Source organism: Lynx canadensis, chromosome C1 (genome assembly GCF_007474595.2).
Source record: "Lynx canadensis isolate LIC74 chromosome C1, mLynCan4.pri.v2, whole genome shotgun sequence".
Taxonomy (NCBI): domain Eukaryota; kingdom Metazoa; phylum Chordata; class Mammalia; order Carnivora; family Felidae; genus Lynx; species Lynx canadensis.
Genome location: NC_044310.1, coordinates 41,778,045 through 41,797,874, shown reverse-complemented (window position 1 = coordinate 41,797,874; position 19,830 = coordinate 41,778,045). Strand labels below are relative to the sequence as shown.

At 41.1% G+C, this 19,830-nt stretch overlaps 1 protein-coding gene across 3 annotated transcripts in view; it reads right to left on the bottom strand.

Annotated features, from left to right (window-relative positions):
* Positions 1-3,231: 3,231 nt before the first annotated feature.
* Positions 3,232-19,830, bottom strand: part of ZFYVE9 (zinc finger FYVE-type containing 9) — a 211,604-nt gene continuing 195,005 nt past the window's right edge. For all 3 annotated transcript variants that reach the window (XM_030325988.1, XM_030325990.1, XM_030325991.1), the window contains 6 exons: positions 16,678-16,828; positions 13,875-13,955; positions 11,070-11,232; positions 7,916-8,021; positions 5,082-5,258; positions 3,232-3,462 (listed from right to left, as the gene is read on the bottom strand). In XM_030325988.1, the coding sequence (XP_030181848.1) occupies positions 3,301-3,462; positions 5,082-5,258; positions 7,916-8,021; positions 11,070-11,232; positions 13,875-13,955; positions 16,678-16,828 (840 nt within the window). In that variant the 3' untranslated portion in view covers positions 3,232-3,300. The remainder of the gene's footprint in view (positions 3,463-5,081; positions 5,259-7,915; positions 8,022-11,069; positions 11,233-13,874; positions 13,956-16,677; positions 16,829-19,830) is intronic.

Here is a 19,830-nt window from a genome sequence, read left to right as displayed (position 1 = left end):
CCCACCAGCATTCAGGAACCACTGAATGGTTCCTGATGGAACCATCCTGATGGATGATGGAAGACATTAGATGGGAACTTAGGGCAAAGTTTCTGTAGCCCTGGAGACCAGCAAGTGCTCAGAAAGTGTCAATAAAAATACATGGAGAAACTACACTGCCTGGCATTTGGTAAGAATTCAATAATTTTTTTAAAAATTTAGTAAGTTACCACAATGGCAATTCTTTTTTTCCTTACAAAGATCTGTATATCTCAGTCTTTTAAGTTAATATTCTAGAAAATTACCACTTATTTAGAAACATGAGGTTTCAGTCCTCCACTTGATAGAATTCTTATATAATATATAGAAATAAAACAAGGGGGAAAAAGTAAACTAACTTTGGTTATTTTATGCTCAGCTCCACAAGATGATTTTACTAAACATAAAGGATATTTTATATAGTTGAGAACAGACTTGACTCTGCAGGGCCAGAGCTTGTTGTTTAGTGGGAGAATTCAAAAGCTTGTACTGATCCAGAAGAAATAGGTACAACTGCAAAATGTACTGAGCAAGAAGATCAACTTCTATAGGAAAATCAAACCAGCTCCTATAGACTCTCTAAACTTCTAAGGTGTATGTAGACCATGCTGGATGTTATACCCAGAATACCTGCCCCTATTAAGTGTTTCCTGTTTCTATCAGGTTTGGTGGGTGGTGGTTCCAGGGCTCAATCTTTGCAAGCTGGTGTGCTGTGGGCATCAAATTTTTTTCCCTTAGAAGCTCTTGAGTACTTTGAGTCTATGGGAAGGTCACAATCAGAGATCTGCAGCTACCATCAGTAAAGGCTATGGAGAGACAGATGTAGATGTGGATCCCCACTACCACGGAAGAGGAATAAACCTAGCTAAACACACTTAAAAGGCCAGGCCTCTGGGCCTCTGTTTGGAAAACTGCTCTAATGTAGGATTCCACAGCCCATAATTGCCAAATGCTAAATCCAACTTTAGCCCCTGGGGAGAAGCCTCTCCCTGTCCCAGAGGCCTGCATGAACTTCTAGTGGATTCTTGGGAGCTGTCTTAGTGCAGAGGGGCTGACTCCTGTTTCCGGCTTAGCTAGGGCTTCAAGAAGATGGCAGTAACAAAGGAGTTGCCCTAGACCGATATTTTTCAAACTGAGTTGCAAAATCCATTTGATCTGTGACTAGGAGAAATTTAAATGAAAAAAATGATCAGAGTGCATCACATATATCAAGGGTAAACCAAATCTTGGATTCTAATACCACTCCCACTAAAAGAAACCATGGCTGATTCCAAAGCTGAGGCAGGGTAAGCTCAAGATGAGCTGGGAGCAAGCACCTTCTTAGGCCAGAAAAGGAAATGTAAAAAAAAAAAAAAAAAAAAAAAAATGGTGGGAGCATATAACAAGGATGTTGGAGCTAGCCTGAAGGGGTTCTCTGGACAAAGCTGAGACCATATGAGCATGAAAATAATGAATGAGAATCACTCAAAAAGTGATCCATGAGTCCATAATGAAAATTAAATGAATAGATCGAAAAGAAAGAAGGGCTTTCGCTTATAGATGACCAAGTGTAACTGCTAAAGGTAGAGTGCTAGAACTAAAAACACCATTCTGTAGCCATCACAGTAAAAGATCAATCAGACCAGAAGCATCAGTGGATGCTAAATCTAAGGGAGATTTCTGATAAAATATTTATATGATCTGAAAATGTCTCTACACATATTGGTTATTCATTCCAAGAGGAAAAACACAGTGGAAAAATTGGACCACACTCTGACCAGGTGATCAAAATTTACCATCATCAATGAGCAGAACAGATCCCACATGACCCTAGGTGTGAGGCCTTAAAAAAGGACACAGCAACTCTAAGGATTCTGGCCAAGAATGCATAAACTGATTCTAATTATGAGAAAGCACCAAACATAAGGCATTCTCTATTAAAAAATGGGGGGAAGGGGGCACCTGGGTGGCTCAGTGGGTTCAGCGTCCGACTTCAGCTCAGGTCTTGATCTAGTGGTTCATGAGTTCGAGCCCTGCATCGGGCTGTGTGCTGACAGCTTGGAGCCTGGAGCCTGCTTCAGGTTCTGTGTCTCCCTCTCTTTCTGGCCTTTCCCCTCTCAAGCTCTGTCTCTCCCTCTCTTTCAAAAATAAATAAACATTAAAAAAATTTGTAAATGGGGTGGGGGATCCTATACTCACCAAAAATATCAATGTCACAAAGGTGAGTCAGGAAAGCTACTTGCCAAGTCTGATCCTAGGCTGGAAGCTTTACTGCAAGAGAAAAGGCTATAAAGGGCATGACTGGAGAGATGCTAGGTTCAAGTGTCCTATTAATGTTAAATTGGCTGAAATTGCAGTTATGCAGGAAGATGTCCTTATTTTTAGGAAATGAACATTATTTAGGGGTAAAGGACTATGATATATGCAACTTACTCTCAGATATCTTAAAGCAAATGTGACAAAATGTTAATATGTGAACAATAGGCGAATCTAGGTAAAGTGTACGTAGGTTTTTTTATACTTGCAACTTTCCTGGAAGTTTAAATTATTTCTCAATAATTTTTTTTTTTAAAAGCCTCTAGTGTATAACTAAAAATGTCTTGAATATATTCTATTTTCACAGAAAGACTCAATTCAGTACCTGCCATTCACTCGGGCAGATCTTGAGTAATCCTGAACTTGGTTCTGCTATCCAAGCGACCTCATTTACACTGAGTCGCTTTTCCTTGGATAGAAGAGATAATCCGCTGGGTCTCTGATTCACTTCAGTGAATAATCTGGTAAAAAACAAATAGAAATCTAAGTGTAAATTCTACTTGAAGTCACTGTGATGTAAGCGGGACAAAACCAGTGGAATTCTCCTTTTTATATCAATTCTGTACAAAAAGTGCAAGACCAATGCTTCATTTTTTATTTCCCCTCTGCCCTCCCAGCCCCATCCTTGGTGATGGTTATACCCATTTGCGCATTTCTGAGCACAAGACCGTAAGTAAATCTTAAAACAGGAGCAGAATTTTTGTCTAAACAGTAACGGAAGGGGATTAGCGGCAAGGATAGCATAACTTGTGCAGTAACAGAAGCTGCCCAGATCTTCTTGGTGGACAATGCATAGAAGACTCAGAATTATGGAACATCTGTCCCCCCGACCACCCTTTCCCACCCTGGCCCCAACCCCCACTCCCACCCCCCCCCCCCATTTAATAGTGTTAACAAAAGCTTAATCTTCCAGTTCTAAAGTGCAAATGATTTGGGTATGACTGCTGTTGTAACAGGTCTCAACAGACAAACAATGAAGTCCTCTGTCTATGCGATGTTTTCCAGAATATAAAAGATGAGTTCCATGACGATGGGGCCCTCACTGAGCTGGCAGGCCCCTCCATGGATCACCGGCACCAAAGCGCTGTCCAGATCATTCATGTACTGTGAGGGAAGGGGCTGGCCATTGCTCCCTGCTTGATAGCCAACCTAGAGCGCAGAAAGAAGGAGATGACAGGTTACTGGACAGAGAAGGCCTCTTGAGAGGGCTGAGGGCCAAGGAGGCTGAGCTGGAAAAGATGTCCTTTTTGGCCATGGACTAGACATACAGCAGTTAACACAAGGTTCTCCTTCTCTTTCCTGAATTGTTATTTATTATACTGTCGCTTATTCATCCTGACCTTGACCTTGCTGCTTGGTAGCTGTGAGACTTGGGCAAGACACCTAACCTGTTAGGGCCTTAGTTTTCCAGGAAAGGGTAGAGGGTGGGGGGGGCAGCATAGAGAGGTATGGAATATCAGAAATACCTAAACCTTTGGTTGTGGAAATTAAAATTAAAAATATATAAGGTACAACTAACTCCCTAACAACAGGAACCGAACATTTGTTCTCTCGTCCATCTGTTCACCCACAGACCATTTTCTGAGCACCTACATACACAGCAATTCAAAGATAATGTAACAGGACCCCCACCCTCAAAAGGCAGAAAAAATGCCTGTTCTTTAATTGTTGCATGTAAGGTAATTCTCTAACAAGGTTATCAGTATCATTTGAGAAAGGACCATGATACCTCATTTGTATTACCCTGATAGGCGTATTAGTACCACACTAGGCAAGACCTTGAGTAGAAAATACGTATGTTGATTGAGGACTAGTCAGGAAGTAGAACCAGACACATAACTTTTCACATTTTCCCTGATAGGGACACAACACTGCCTTAAAGCATGAGCAGTGCTGGGACATGTCACAACAACCCAAAATGGAGGTTAGAGTTCAAGGCCACAGGAGAGAGACACTGGAACAAGGGACCGGGCGGGGGGGGGGGGGGGGTGTAGGGCAGGTGTGGACTGTTATACAGACAGCATACAGAAACATGAAGTAAGACAGGAAGGAAAGCCTGGCCACAGGAGACCCGAGCTGACAGGAAAACTATTGGGGAAACACATCAAGTCCTCACCCACTAACTGGCACAGAAATGTTAACAGAAAAACCTTAAGGGGTGAGAGGTGCAGAGGCCTAGCAGCAGAAGCCTGCTGCAGCTGGATTAAAAACAACAGGATAGGAGCGCGTGGGTGGCTCAGTTGGTTAAGCGTCTGACTTCAGCTCAGGTCATGATCTAAAAGTTGCATGAGTTCAAGCCCTGCGTCAGGCTCTGTGCTGGGGGATTCTCTGCCCCTCTCCACTTGCGCATGTGCGCACTCTCCCTCTCTCTCTCAAACTTACAAAACAAAACAAAACAAAACAGGATATGGGACAGCTTGGAACTTGCTGTCTAAAGGCTGCAGAGCAATTCCTGAAGAGTGGAACTGGGGAGTCTCAAAGAGGAGCACTGATGCCATTCATACAGTGGTGGCAAGTCCTCACACACACTTCCCCTCCTTACCCCACAGTCACAAGTAAGTCCTTGGGAGACATTCAGGTGAGGAAGCCAAGATTCAAATGGTTCAGAGAGAGTCTCACTAAGCAGCACATCTAGGTACATGACTAACAGGCAAGGTCAGAAGGCCCAGAGAATTAAGGTCTCTGGGTTGATGCAGGAAAAGTCACATGTCAGAAAATACAGACACTGCTCAAGCCCACCTTCCAAGGCTACCTAAGACTCTTCTTACCTGATCTGAGTCAAGTGTCACACGTAGGCCTAGTTTAGTCATTCCATCTTCCTTCAGAAGCTTCAAGTGGGGACAGAGAGCAAGGCAAAAAGCCTTGGCAACGTGCTCAGTCAATCGGCTATGATCTGCAGGATCACTCAGGCAACTGTGCTGGTCATCGTTTTCTAGGAAAAACACCTGTTCCCCCAAACAAAAGAGACTTTAGCCTTGCGCCCAGGAGATGTGCATGAGCTCACTATGAGCACCCCGATCCCCTGCTGTGCAGGAAGACCTATCTATCTCCCTGGTTTCAGCCATGGTCATAATCATATGTTCTACTCAAAACCAGAAAAGGCTTACATTTAGCACTGTGCACTTCTAAATGGTAATCCTTATACATGCGCAGCCTCCTTAGGAAATGATCTTGGAATCTAAGAGGACAGCTCTTACAGATTATGTGACCCAACCGCTTCATGTTACAGATCACTCAGAGAAGTGACTTGCTCAAGTGCACAAAAGTCCTGAGAGAAAGAGGCAAGGCCAAGCCAAGAATCTGAGTCTGCTGCCTCTCATTACAGAGTTCTGCCACATGGCCATGCCACTGCTGAGGCGGGAACTGAGTTAGTGTCCTTGCACCAAGCTGAGCAGAGGTGCAGAATCAGAAGCACAGCAAGACTGGAACTAAGAGACCCAAGTCCTAGTCACATAGAGGAGGGTTGTGAGCAAGTCCTTTGACTTCTTAATGTCCAATTATGCCTTTGTAAAATAGAAGGCACCTGTCTTGGGGCACCTGGGTGGCTCAGCCGGTTGAGCATCTGACTCCGGCTCAGGTCATGATCTCATGGTTCATGAGTTCGAGCCCTGCACTGGGCTCTCTGTGGTCAGCAAAAAAACCCACTTCAGATCCTCTGTCTCCCTCTCTCTGCCCTTTACCCGCTCGTTCAATCTCTCTCTCTCAAAAATAAACATTAAAGTTTTTTTTTAAAAAATGAAAGCCCCATCTTCTTGGTTATCGTAAATTATATAAAAGCATAATAGAGAAGATACAGATATGCAAAAACACCATGCTTACACATACTGCCCCCTAGCTTACTGCTCAGTAAGTGGCTTATACAAAGAATACTACAAAGAGGACATCCCTGAAGCCCACGTACTAGTGAGAGTATCGCCGTGAAATGACAAGCAGAGCTCTGCACTGGGCATCAGAAGACCTCTGGTCCCTGCTCTGCCAGGTCTCTTGGAGCCTGTTTTCTCACATTATGCAAATGAGATGGGTCACACTGCTGCCTCACTGGGTTACAGGCAAGCAAAAGGGAGGGAAAATAGGTCAAATAGTGATAAGGAGCTCCACGTGGTCCAGACTGCACTACTTGAAATGTGTCAAAGGGATAATCATTACAAAGTAAGCTCCTAAGACCACTGAACTGCATATGAAAACACTGAGCCTGGTGGTATGAAGGATAAGTTACTTGGAATAACAGGTCGAGAAACAGAGAACAGTTTCTAGTCTCCTGCTCTCATAAACCAGCTATGTGAATGAACTTTGGTAAGGCATTGAACTTCTCTTGGCTTGAGTTACCTTGTGTGTAAAATGGAAAAGCTAGAAGTCAGAATTTTTTTTAAAAATTAAGACTTTTGGGCGCCTGGGTGGCTCAGTTGATTAAGTGTCTGACTTCAGCTCAGGTCATGATCTCATGATTTGTGAGTGTGAGCTCCATATCAGGCACTCTGCTGTCAGCACAGAGTGCAATTTGGATCCTCTGTCCCCTTCTCTCTCTGCCTCTCCCCCACTTGTGCTCTCTATCTCAAAAATAAACATTTTTAAAAAATTAAGACTTTTAAAGCTGCAAGGAATTTCAGAGTTCTTAGAATTTAATGTATTATTTTTATACAGTACAACTGAGATTCAAAAGAAATTCAGAGATCTATGACCTCCCTGTTTATTCTCAGAGAATAAACTTCCCGATTTGTCTGATATTACACACATACAGGGTCCCTGCCCTGCTCCTCTCATTCCCAGGTTAGCCTCTCATACAGATTTCAAGTAAGGCAACACATAGTGCACAAAAGAGCTTAGGAGCTGGCTGGATCTGGGTTTGAAACAGGACTTTGCCGTTACTTATTTGCTTTGTTATCTTGGACAAGTTGCTGAGTATCTGAGCTTTAGTTTTCTTATTGGTGACATAAGCCTATTTTAAAAGAGTATGTTATATAAGATACTTTTAACTGTGAGTACAGCATAACTAGTCCAGTATTCTAAAGAATAAAGCAAAGATGGTATATGCCATTCAGAGATGCATCCTTCTTGAATTCTAATGCAAACAAATCTCTAAAAGCTCATTCATAAGAAAAAAGAGACATCAGATTGCTACAGGCTGTACTTGGTGGCATTTCTTCCTGGTGAGCGGAGACAGACCAGAGGGAATTGGAGTATAGAAGGTAAATGGAGAGCTTTTCTTTCCTTATCCTCCAGAATCAGCCCACAATGTATGTCTGAGCCTAACAAAAAGTTGTGCTCAAAGAGAATCAAGAATGCCAAGTTTCATGGCACCTGGGTGGCTCAGTCGGTTGAACGTCTGACTCTTGATTTCAGTTCAGGTCATGATCTCACAGCTGTGACCCACTTCAGGCTCTGCACTGAGTGTGGAGCTTGTTTGGGATTCTCTCTGTCTCTATCTCTCTCTATCTCTCTCTCTCTCTCTCTCTCTCTCTCTCTCCCTACCTCCCTCTGCCCTACCCCTGCTGGTGTGCATGTACACATTCTCTTTCTTTCTCTCTCTCTCTCTCTCAAAAATAAATAAGTTTTTCAGGCAAGCCTTTAAAAAAAAAAAGAATGCCAAGTTTCATTTCCTTACCTCTGTCCATCTGATGACTTTTCCATTTGCTTTATACTCCGATCCATGGAATATCTTCACACTTGTTATAGACTCCATGGACTTCCCATCTATAGGACTTATAACACTACAATAGAGGCAAAGGAAAGAGATGGAAGCAGCTCCTGTAGTTAGAAGAATCACTTATCAAGTCTTGCTACTAATTACACTGGGTGCTTTGCTGAACACATCTGAGCAACACATCACAGCAAGAAAGACACTGCACAAAGATGTACATGAATAGAGCTCTCGTGGGAAGGTCCTGTGCAATGAAATAATTCGAAGAACACATATAAAAAAGGAGCCATGATTCCAGGAGCTGGTTCTTTCAATGTAAAAAAATCGTTTACTCAAACCTGCCCTCTTCTCCCAGCATTCCTTCCTGCAGTGAGTGCACGGCCACCCAGTCTTGCTCTCCCCTCTGCTCTGTCACACACGCTGCTCCAGACAACAATCACACTCACACATGTTTGCAGATCTACCTCACAGATGGACTTCAGATGACGGAACATGATACACTCACCTCTGTGTGCTGTATTCCCAGTTCTGACATACTGCTTGGAACATGGGAGTTTAATAAATGTCTACTGATTGAAAGAATTACTTGACCAGTATGTTAATTATGACAGTGCTGTTGTGAGCTCATAAACAAGTATTTATACTATTATCACAACATATTCCCTTTAGTGCTCAATTATCACTCCTAGATTCCTAAACAGAAAGGTCATTTTTTATAGTCATTTCCTCTCCAAAATATAGCAAGTATAAACAGGTGGAGATTGACACTCATTCTGATGAGGATTCAAAATAATTGTCACAAAGACTCCAAACTCTTCCTAACAAGATTCAAATCTGTGTGTTTTCTAATCTCCATGTAAAAAGATCAAGTTGAACTTAAACTTCAATATCAGGGATTTACTTCATTCACTTGAATTAAAATTATTTAAACAACACTGAATTTAATTTCTAACTCATGACATGATGTCAAAAAGGGCCACTCTTAGTTGATTAGTACTCTTTTAGAGAGGATACCCAGACACTGAGGGACAAGCTGGAAAATATTCAATTTATACACTACAAACTAAACCCCTGAATTTGACAGTCCTCCCTAACTAGTTCTTGTCCTGTTTTCTAAGATGCTGCCACTGGCACTTGTAGGAAGGGGCAACCTGCTTGTTATCAGTTACTGATACCTATGGCATCAGATTTTCAGGTAATCAATTTTTTCGTCCTGATAACCATGTTCATTTCCAACTAAACACAAATTGATTTCGAAATTAAGATTTCCAATGAAGTATGGGAAGATAGAGGACTATTTGTAAAATAGGCAAATATACTCACCGATTTTTGTTTAATAACAAAAGCTTTAAAAGATTCTTTAAAAATCGGGTGTGCCATGTTGTCTATGCCCTCAATCTGCCTTTGCTCCTGCTATTCCCTTAGACTGGAATGCCCACTCTGCCACAGCTATGTGGCAAATACCTACTCATCTTACCAGATTCAGATCAATCAGCGGCCATTTCTCTATGCAGGTCTTCTTGAATACCCTACCACCTCTACCAAGCTTCCTCTTTTCTTTCTTATCTTCACTGTGTTCCTACAGAGTTTTCTATGAGCATCTTCCATACTTTGATGCACTTATTTGTAACTATCTTCAAAATAGGACTGAGCCACTTATCAGCAGGGAGTGTGTGGAATTCATTTTTGTATTTCTAGAGACCTACACATAGAATTATTGCCTGAAGGAAGGAATGAAAAAGGGATGGATGAGTGGATAAAAGAAAGCTTAATACAATGATGTATAATATAGTCATTTTTTTTTTTAAGCACCTACTAGATGCCTCACAGTGTTTTAGGTTCTGGAGATATAGCTATAAATAAACCAGATAAAAATCCCTGCCGTTATGAAGTTTATAGTCCAGGAGCAATATAATAAGCAAATGTATATTTTATGTTAGAGAATTACAAGTTCTCTTGAGAAATGTAATGCAAGGAAGGGGGATAGGAAGTACCAGGGGTGGGAGAGAAGAAATATGTATGGGAGGGTTATAATTTAGATAGGTTGGCCAAGGGAAGGCCTTACTGAGAAAACACATTTTAGAAAAAACTTGAAGGTAGTGAGGGGGTGATTCATTTGGCTATCTTGTATCGAAGGCCAGAGTACAAGGTGAAAGAATAGTAAGAGCAAACGCCAGAGGGCAGAAGTAGAGTTGACGTGTTCAGGCAAGAAGGCAGGTGTTGCTTCTGTGAAGTAAAAGGGTGGACAGGTTGTGTGAGGCCTTAGACACTTTGGCTTTTATGCAGAATGATACCGGAAGCTAATGGTGGGTTCTGAGCAGAGAAGTGACATTACTCTGGCTGCTGTACTGGAAACAGATTAGGTTAGGGGGCAGGAGGAGGTCAAGACTAGAAACAAGCAAGCCACTTCAAAGGCTCCTACAATAATCCAGACCAAATGATGGTGGCCTGAACCAGGATGGTGGCAGTAGAGGTAGTGAGAAGTAGTACGATTCTGGACATATGCTGAAGCAAAATATAACAGGATATATCAAATATATACTATAAAATATAACAATGCCAGGATTTACTGTTGAGTTAGGTACAGGGTGTGAGAGAAAAAGAAGTGTCGAAGGTGACTCCAAAGGTGTTGGCTTGAGCCCTCAGAGTAGAGCGGGCCTGTAATGGGAAAGAGCGCAGGACTGGAAGCCCCAGGAGGTGGTTTTAGGTCCCAGCCCCGCCACTTCCTTGCTTTGTGGAGTCATTTAGCCTTTTGGTGCTTGTTTACTCATCTATAATATGGGGAAAACAAGGCTAGTTATTATAGCAAATGAAACAATGTTGGCAAAAGGGCTTCCTTTATAAAACCAGAAAGGGCTTCGGTATTACTATTATCTCAATAACTTCAGAGGCCTGTTTTGTTTCATCAATTCCTTCCCTCCTCCCCTCTTCAAAAACAGGCAGAGAAACTCCTTCAGAAACTAAGCCAAGAAACTAGAAATTTAAAAGTTTATCTTATATATACACAACAGTCCTTTCTCTTTGGGCGTTCAGTAAAGTTATAAATACCAGTGTAGACAAAGCCCAGAGCCCAAACCATAACTAAATGCCCCAAGGGGGAAAGGGAGGAAACATTTACCCTTTGTTGACGTTCTTGTCATCATCCACCCACTGGATGTAGATGTGCTCCTGGGGGTCCTCGGCATCTGCCTTGCCACAGGTGATGGTGAAGTCCTTCATCTCTCGCAGTGCCTGCCTCAAAGCATCCATGTTCTCTGCTGTGATCTGGACCATAACGCCATCTGAGAATCAGCACCAAGATAATACAGATGGAAACAACGCAAAGCCAGGGAGGGGGCAGATGAATCACAGTGCCTGGCAGCTAGCAAATCCCTCTAGGATTATATGTAAAACTTTGCTCTGCTCTCTAAAGCTGACAGATAGAAAGAGGTTTTGTTCTTTGAGCTGAACTTCTTACTTTTCAAAGTGCTATGAGAAGCAAATGCCAAGATCGCTTCTGCCTAAAACACTTGCCTGCCGATTTCACTTCAGACACAGCTGAGTTCTCCTGAGACTGCTCAAGGGGAGATTTACACATGGTCACATCCCTCTTTTGGACTGACAGAACATTTTGTTCCTGTTCTCACTCTTGCATTTATCATGCTCTAACCATATTTCTGTGTTTGCACCTCTGTCTCTCTCACCTCACTATGATTTCCTGGCATACAGTAAATGCCCAGGAAACGTTTGTTAAATAAATCACTGAATAAACAACAGTGGTGCGAGAAGCGATAAATCCATGTATTGGCTAGCAACAGGGCAAACCTACCACATGTGCTTCACATGGGCCACCATGTAGCCAACACATGGTAACTATTTGGGGGCTGCTACCTACCCAAGTCAAAGGCAGACACCGAAATTCAGTGTGAAAGTTGTCACATGTGGAGCAACTGCCCTGCCTCACTGACACAAAATTTTGTCAACTAAGATAATTTCTAAAAAGCTTCATAAAAATTTCCTAGCAGCGGGGCGCCTGGGTGGCGCAGTCGGTTAAGCGTCCGACTTCAGCCAGGTCACGATCTCGCGGTCCGTGAGTTCGAGCCCCGCGTCAGGCTCCGGGCTGATGGCTCGGAGCCTGGAGCCTGCTTCCCATTCTGTGTCTCCCTCTCTCTCTGCCCCTCCCCCGTTCATGCTCTGTCTCTCTCTGTCCCAAAAATAAATAAACATTGAAAAATTTCCTAGCAGCTAATTGCTCAACTGACACACAGAGTGAAATACAAGAACTAAAAATTTCCTAATCCAAAGATATAGACGTAACTTTTAAACACATCGCATTTGTAAGGATCTGTGTCCATTCAAATGATCATTTCCATAACATTTAAAAGGTGTTTTTTAATCATCTTGTCAAGACACATTTTGAATGTAGTCAATACTTGATCACATAGGTACTAATTAGTCACTTAAGACCAAATGATTATTTAACTCCTAGATTTCTTAACTTTTTAACAGCATGCTTCTACTTGCTGGTCAAAGTTGTGAAATTTAGTTGTAAAATAGTAATGTACTTTGCTCTTCACTTGCTTTTTTATTAAGCTTACCAGTAAAGGAAGTCAAAACCAGTATCTATTAACATATGTAAGATGGTCTATGTATTTCAGTTAACACACTGGACTCCACCCCCAGGAAGGACTGCTCTTAGGGGCTGGAGTTAGGCTACTTCGGCAATGAAAACATGTCATATGTGGCAGACTGTCCTTTCCAAAAGTGACCACGATATCTCCGACCTCACATGCTTTCTCACAATGCTTCCCAATTCCCCATTAAGAAACGGAGTCTAATTCTTCTCCCCTTGAATCTGGGAAGGTTTATGACTATTTCCAACACTAGAGTATGGCGGAAGTGATACGGTGTGATTTCCAAGACTGGGTCATAAGAAGCAACATGGCTTCTGCCCTTTGCTAGACGTGTGGCTGGAATTAGAAGTCCAGTTACCCCCAAGGCTGCCATGGCATGCTAAGAGTCAAAGTGTGAGTACTCCAGTCACCACTCCTAGTCTTTAAATCATCCCACGGCCCTAGACATGGGAATAAATAAGCCTTCAGACAGTTCTAGCTCCCAGCCATCAAGTCATCCCAACCAAGGCCCTGGACATATAGTCAAGCCATCCCTGCATTACCCTGTCAAGATTTCTGACCCAGAGCAATCGGTGAGCATGGTAAAATAATTGTTTCAAGCCATTAAGATCTGGGTTAATTTGTTATGCAACAAGAGTAACCAGATCAAAATATAGGAAGAATCAACTGATAAAGAAAATACACAGTATGCTCATCAGCCTTTCATTAACTCTCATTTAATAAGCTTTTTTCAGGATATGTGTCATGTCTAATCTAATTATAGGAAACCAGCAGCAAGCACATACCATTCTGCACCCCAAATAATGAATGCACATTCCTGTGAGTTAAGCCAGACTGAACTTCATCTACATGTTTACAGATATGAGCCCAGTGATATATTTGAACTCAGACTATGTCCCTTGGGTACCCTCTCCCAGAGCTCTGAAAGGCCATCTCTTAATTTTTCTGTCACTGTCCCATGAGATCTGTACCACTTACTTCCTTCTTTAGAGACCTAAGTACCTATATGACAGTATTAATTAGCTGAAGAGTAAGATGCTATTGGATACATAATAGGAGTAAGAAGTCTACCGTAAAAGTGTTATAGTTTCACTTAACATCCCTTGTTTTTTATTTTTTTTTAAACTTTTATTATTATTGTTATTTTTTATGTAAGCTCTATGCCCAACATGGGGCTTGAACTTACAACTGGAGATCAAGAGTCGCATCCTCTACCAACTGAGCCAGCCAGGTACCCCAACATCCCTTGCTTTTTAAGTTGTATAATTAGGCCTGAACTAAACACAGGCAATAAATAACTTATTCTTTACCTTCCACAATACTGGACTTGGCAAGATATCCGGAAGAAGATTTCAGAGCACCACTGAACACAAAGAAACTGGCACCAGTCACTAAAATAGTAATATAAATAGTTTAGTAAAGATAGGCCCTGAGATCAAAAGACTCAGAACAATACTGAAATATTTGGTAGTTGGTAACCCCAACCATCATTATACAGAAAACAAAAAACAACGACTCTATACACCACAATATATAAGTAACCAATAATTCTGATGCTTTGGGAATGAAGTTTTAAGATACACTCCCCATTTCGTTTTCCTCTCCCTCCAATCAAGAATTAAAGAATCTTACAAGCAAAGGAATCTTAGTGGTCCAGTCTAGGGCTCGGCAAACTACAGCCTGTTTGGCCTGCACCCTGTTTTTGAAAATAAAATTTTATTGGAACACAGCCATTTCTACTCACTTACATATTGTCTATGGCAGTGCTTGAAGTATATCAGAGTTGAGTAATTGGGGACAAAGACCACAGGCTTGCAATACCTAATGTATCACCTAGCCATTCACAGAAAAGTGATGGCTGATCTAATACCTTTATTTTTCAGATAAAATATATTTTGAAGATAGAGATATGGTTGGCATCCATTTTATTTATGAGTGGATTTCTTTTAAAAAAAATATAATAGGGGCGCCTGGGTGGCGCAGTCGGTTGGGCATCCGACTTCAGCCAGGTCACGATCTCGCAGTCTGTGAGTTTGAGCCCCGCGTCGGGCTCTGGGCTGATGGCTCAGAGCCTGGAGCCTGTTTCCGATTCTGTGTCTCCCTCTCTCTCTGCCCCTCCCCCGTTCATGCTCTGTCTCTCTCTGTCCCAAAAATAAATAAACGTTGAAAAAAAAAAAAAATTTAAAAAAAAAATATATATAATAAATAAATGAATACCTATTGAAAAGACCAACACATTACCATTACCTCTTCATGAAAAAAAGAATATTTAATTACATTTAGCTTTAAGAAAATTTCACTATGCTCCTCCATATCATTTTTTAAGATTTTAAAAAAATTATTTACGTATTTATTTACTTGGAGAGAGTACGCATATACAAACAGGGGAGAGGGAAGGAGGGAAGGAAGGAGAGAGAGAACCCTAAGCAGGCAGAGCTCAATGTGGGGCCTGATTCCATGATACTGGGATCATGACCTGAGCTGAAATCAAGAGTTGCACGCTTAGAACTGACTGTGCCACCCAGATGCCCCAAGATTTTATTTTTTTTTATAGTAATCTCCACACCCAACGTGGGGGTCGAACTTAGAACCCCAAGATCAAGAGCTGCATAGCTCCACCAACTGAGCCAGCCAGGAGCCTCTATGTTCCTCCACATCTTAAATTGGACTAAGCTAATCCACCTTTCTGCCCATTGGCCCTGCAATATCTCTAACAGGTAAACATCCAGGCTTTGTCAAAGATTTCTAGTGACAAGCAGCCCACAATGGCACTAGGCAGCCCCTTCTACTTCTGGATAACTCTCAGCCTTACAGAATGTGCTCTCAAACTGAGTCTAGACCTAGATCCTTTTAACTCTCACCCAGTAGTGCTGGTTCTGGCCTTTTGTAGCTATAGAGAATAAGCTGGATGTTATTTCCACACACTGGAAAACCTTAAAAATAGAGACAGCTATTTTTCACCCTCTGCCAATCTATACTTTTCCAGATTACATATTCATACTATATTCAAAAGGTCTTCTTTTGACCTAGTTTCCAGATTTTTCACAGGTCTTGAACCATCCTTAGAAGAACCTGCAGTTTTATCAATGGATATCATCAATTACATTAATGATATCCAGAACTTATTTCAAATATTCCAGGTGTGATCTAACAGAGAGCATTGTGGATTTATCACCTACCTTATTTTGGATATATGTTGAATATACATGTGACAAAGACCTTTTATGCTTTTACTAAACAATTGATTTATAAAATATATTGGACAGTGACCTATGTCACTGTCAACTAGAGAAGTGTTTCATAAGGCATACTAAAGAAAGTTAGTTATGGAAGATGTTCTGAGGAAAAACCAGATTCATGGTCAACTAAATTTGCAAAGGGCCAGGCACTATCTTCCTTTTGGAAAAACGCAAATCATATCACCTTGTTAAAGTCTCTGAAAAGTCCTGTAGTGAAGAAATCTGTTTAAACTTGTAACCCAGGAATATCAGTTAAATGTACTAATAAGCAAGACTTTCATTTATGTGAGTACTTTTTGACACCCTAGAACCTGATAAGACATCTTAAGAAATGCCACCTTAAACAGTGCTTCTTATATTTCAATGTGCATTTAACACAGGGACCTTATTAAAATGCAAATTGTAATTTAGCAGATCTTGGGTACAGATCCTTCATTTCTAACAATCTCCTAAGTGATGAGCCCACATTATGAGTGCCACTGAACCAAGAAGCCTTCTTTGAGAGTTCAGTCAACCTATTAATTAACATTGTTTAGATATGGTCATCCAACAAGTTTCAAACCTACCTAAGTATATTCTCACTAAGGGGCCTAGTCTTCCTACTTTCAAATACCAGTTCTGGCCATGACAATATCCCGATGCAGAATTTTCAACATGTTCTCCTCAATAATAGAGATTCCATGTGCAACTTTGAGTCTGGCTATTTGGGGAGTCAACATAATCTTGGAAAATAAGGATGGAGAGGTTAAATTCATCAAAGTGAATTTAAAAATTCACCTCGCTAGAAAGTGAGAGTTATGGGGCTGAGATATCCAACTTCCCATGTCCAGTACAACTTTATATTCTTACCATGTCAATCACCTCAAATACTCACCCTTTCTGGGCTGATTGTGAATACTGATAGCCTGGGTCTGATAGTTTCCATCATCATTCTGTACACACACCAGATGAGAGTCTGCCTTCTCATTGAAGCAGGCACCTCCTGCCAGGACATGTTCATTGGACTTGTTCATGGCTTTCATCATCTGTAATCAAATGCAAGATTAACTTTCTTATTCTGCCAAAAATGGGCACTTTTGGGGGTCTCACACAGCACAACTTTTTTACCTTCTCAAAGGCAAAAAAACCAATATTATTATCTATTAAGGTGACAAAGAGGCTACTAAATAATGAAAACAAAGTGAACATCAGTCACCATTAATAAAAAAAAATCGGGGCGCCTGAGTGGCTCATGATCTCGCGGCCAATGAGTTCGAGCCCCGCGTCGGGCTCTGTGCTGACAGCTCAGAGCCTGGAGCCTGTTTCAGATTCTGTGTCTCCCTCTCTCTCTGACCCTCCCCCGTTCATACTCTGTCTCTCTCTCTGTCTCAAAAATAAATAAACGTTAAAAAAAAATTTTTTTTAATAAAAAATAAAAAATAAAAAAAATCAACATATAGGGGTACTTGGGTGGCTCAGTTAAGCATCCGATTTTGGCTTAGGTCATGATCTCATGGTTCATGGATTTGAGCCCCACGTCAGGCTCTGTGCTGACAGCTCAGGGACAGGAGCCTGCTTTGGATTCTGTGTCTCCCTCTCTCTCTCCCCCTCCCCACTCCTCGTGCTCTGTCTCTCTCAAAAATAAATAAACAGGGGCGCCTGGGTGGCGCAGTCGGTTAAGCGTCCGACTTCAGCCAGGTCACGATCTCGCGGTCCGTGAGTTCGAGCCCCGCGTCAGGCTCTGGGCTGATGGCTCAGAGCCTGGAGCCTGTTTCCGATTCTGTGTCTCTCTCTCTCTCTGCCCCTCCCCCGTTCATGCTCTGTCTCTCTCTGTCCCAAAAAATAAATAAACGTTGAAAAAAAAAAAAATAAATAAATAAATAAATAAACATTGAAAAAAAAAAGAAATCAACATATACAAAAATTCTCTTTACACTTTATAGGTGATTTATATTATAACCTAAATAAGCACAAGACATATTTGCATTCATTTTTTTTTTTTTTTGGTCCTTTTGTTGCTGTACTGAACTCAAGTAACATTAGTTAATTACAGTAATTCCTCCTACCCACTAGATTCTCTGAGGACATATTCACTGAAATTCTAAGTCAAAAGAATGTCCCATATGTAAGTGCATCTGCCTTATTTTTTCATATTTGCAGAAAGGAGTGAGGGTTTTCCTCTAGAAATATACTCCATTGTTTCTTAGTTTTACTAACTTGTTTGAAATCTTCTAAGAAATCACTAATATGTTGCTTTGTTCTTTTTTTTTTTCAAGTTTTTGTTTAAATTCCAGTTTGTTAATATATAGTGTAATATTAGTTTCAGGAGAATTTAGTGATTTATCACTACAAATAACATCCAGTGCTTATCACAACTGCCATCCTTAATGCCCATCACCCATCTAGTCCATCCTCTTCCCACCTCCCTCCATCAATCCTCAGTTTGTTCTCTATTGTTAAGAGTCTGTTTTATGGTTTGCCTCTTTCTTTTCCCCCCCTCTGTTCATCTGTTTTGTTTTTTAAATTCCACATATATGTGAAATCATATGGTATTTGTCTTTCTCTGACTTATTTTGCTCAGTATAATATTTTCCAGCTCCATCCCACATTATTGCAAATGGCACATTTCATTCTTTTCTTGATGGCTGAATAATATTCCAACACACACACACACTCTCACACCTTCTTTATCCATTCATCAGTTGATGGATGTTTGGGCTCTTTCCATAATGTGGCTATGTGTCCCTTCAAATCAGTATTTTTGTATCCTCTGGGTAAATACCTAGTAGTGTAATTGCTGGGTCATAGGGTAGTTCTATTTTTAATTTTTTTGAGAAACTTCCATACTGTTTTCCAGAGTGGCTGCACCAGTTTGCATTCCCACCAACATGGCTGTACCAGTTTGCATTCCCACCAACAGTGCAAGAGGTTCCCCTTTCTTCTCATCCTCACCAACACCTGTTGTCTCCTGTTAGCCATTCTGAAAAGTGTGAGGTAGAATCTCATCATGGTTTTGATTTCTATTTCCCTGATGATGAGTGATGTCGAGCATCTTTTCATGTGTCTATTAGTCTTCTAGATGTCTTCTTTGGAAAAATGTCTTTTCATGTCCTCTGTCCATTTCTTAACTGGATTATTTGTTTTTTGGGTGTTGAGTTTGTTAAGTTCTTTATAGACTTTGGACACCAACCCTTTACCAACTATGTCATTTGCAAATATCTTCTCCCATTCCAAAGGTTGCCTTTTAGTTTTATTGACTGTTTCCTTCACTATGCAGAAACTTTTTATCTTGATGAGGTCCCAATAGTTCATTTTTCTTTTGTTTTCCTTGCCTCCAGCAAAGTGTCTAGTAAGAAGTTGCTCTAGCCAATGTCAAAGAGATTGCTGCCTGTATTCTCCTCTAGCATTTTGATGGTTTCCTGTCTCACCTTCAGGTCTTTCATCCATTTTGAATTTATTTTTCTGTATGGTGTAAGTAAGTGGTCCAGTTTCATTCTGCACATTGCTGTCCAGTTTTTCCAATGCTGTTTGTTGAAGAGACTGTCTTTTTTTCCACAGCTAATGTAATCCTCCCTGGGGAAAAACTGAGAGCTTTCCCTCTATGGTCAGGAACAAGACTGGGGTGTTCACTATTTAACATAGTAACGGAAGTCCTAGCCTCAGCAATTAGACAAAAAGAAATAAAAGGCATCCAAATCGGCAAAGAAGTCAAACTTTCATTATTTGCAGATGATATGATTTTCTATGAAGAAAACCCAAAGACTCCACCAAAAAAATTGCTAGAGCTGATACAGGAAATCAGTCAAGTCACAAGATACAAAATCAACATACAAAAATCTGTTGCATTTCTATACATCAATAATGAAGCAGCAGAAAGAGAAATCGAGGAATTGATCCCATTTACAACTGTACCAAAAACCATAAGATACCTAGGACTAAACCTATCCAAAGAGGCAAAAGATCTGTACTCTGAAAACCATAGAACACTAATGAAAGAAACCGAAGAGGACACAAAGAAATGGAAACACATTCCATGTCCATGGATAGG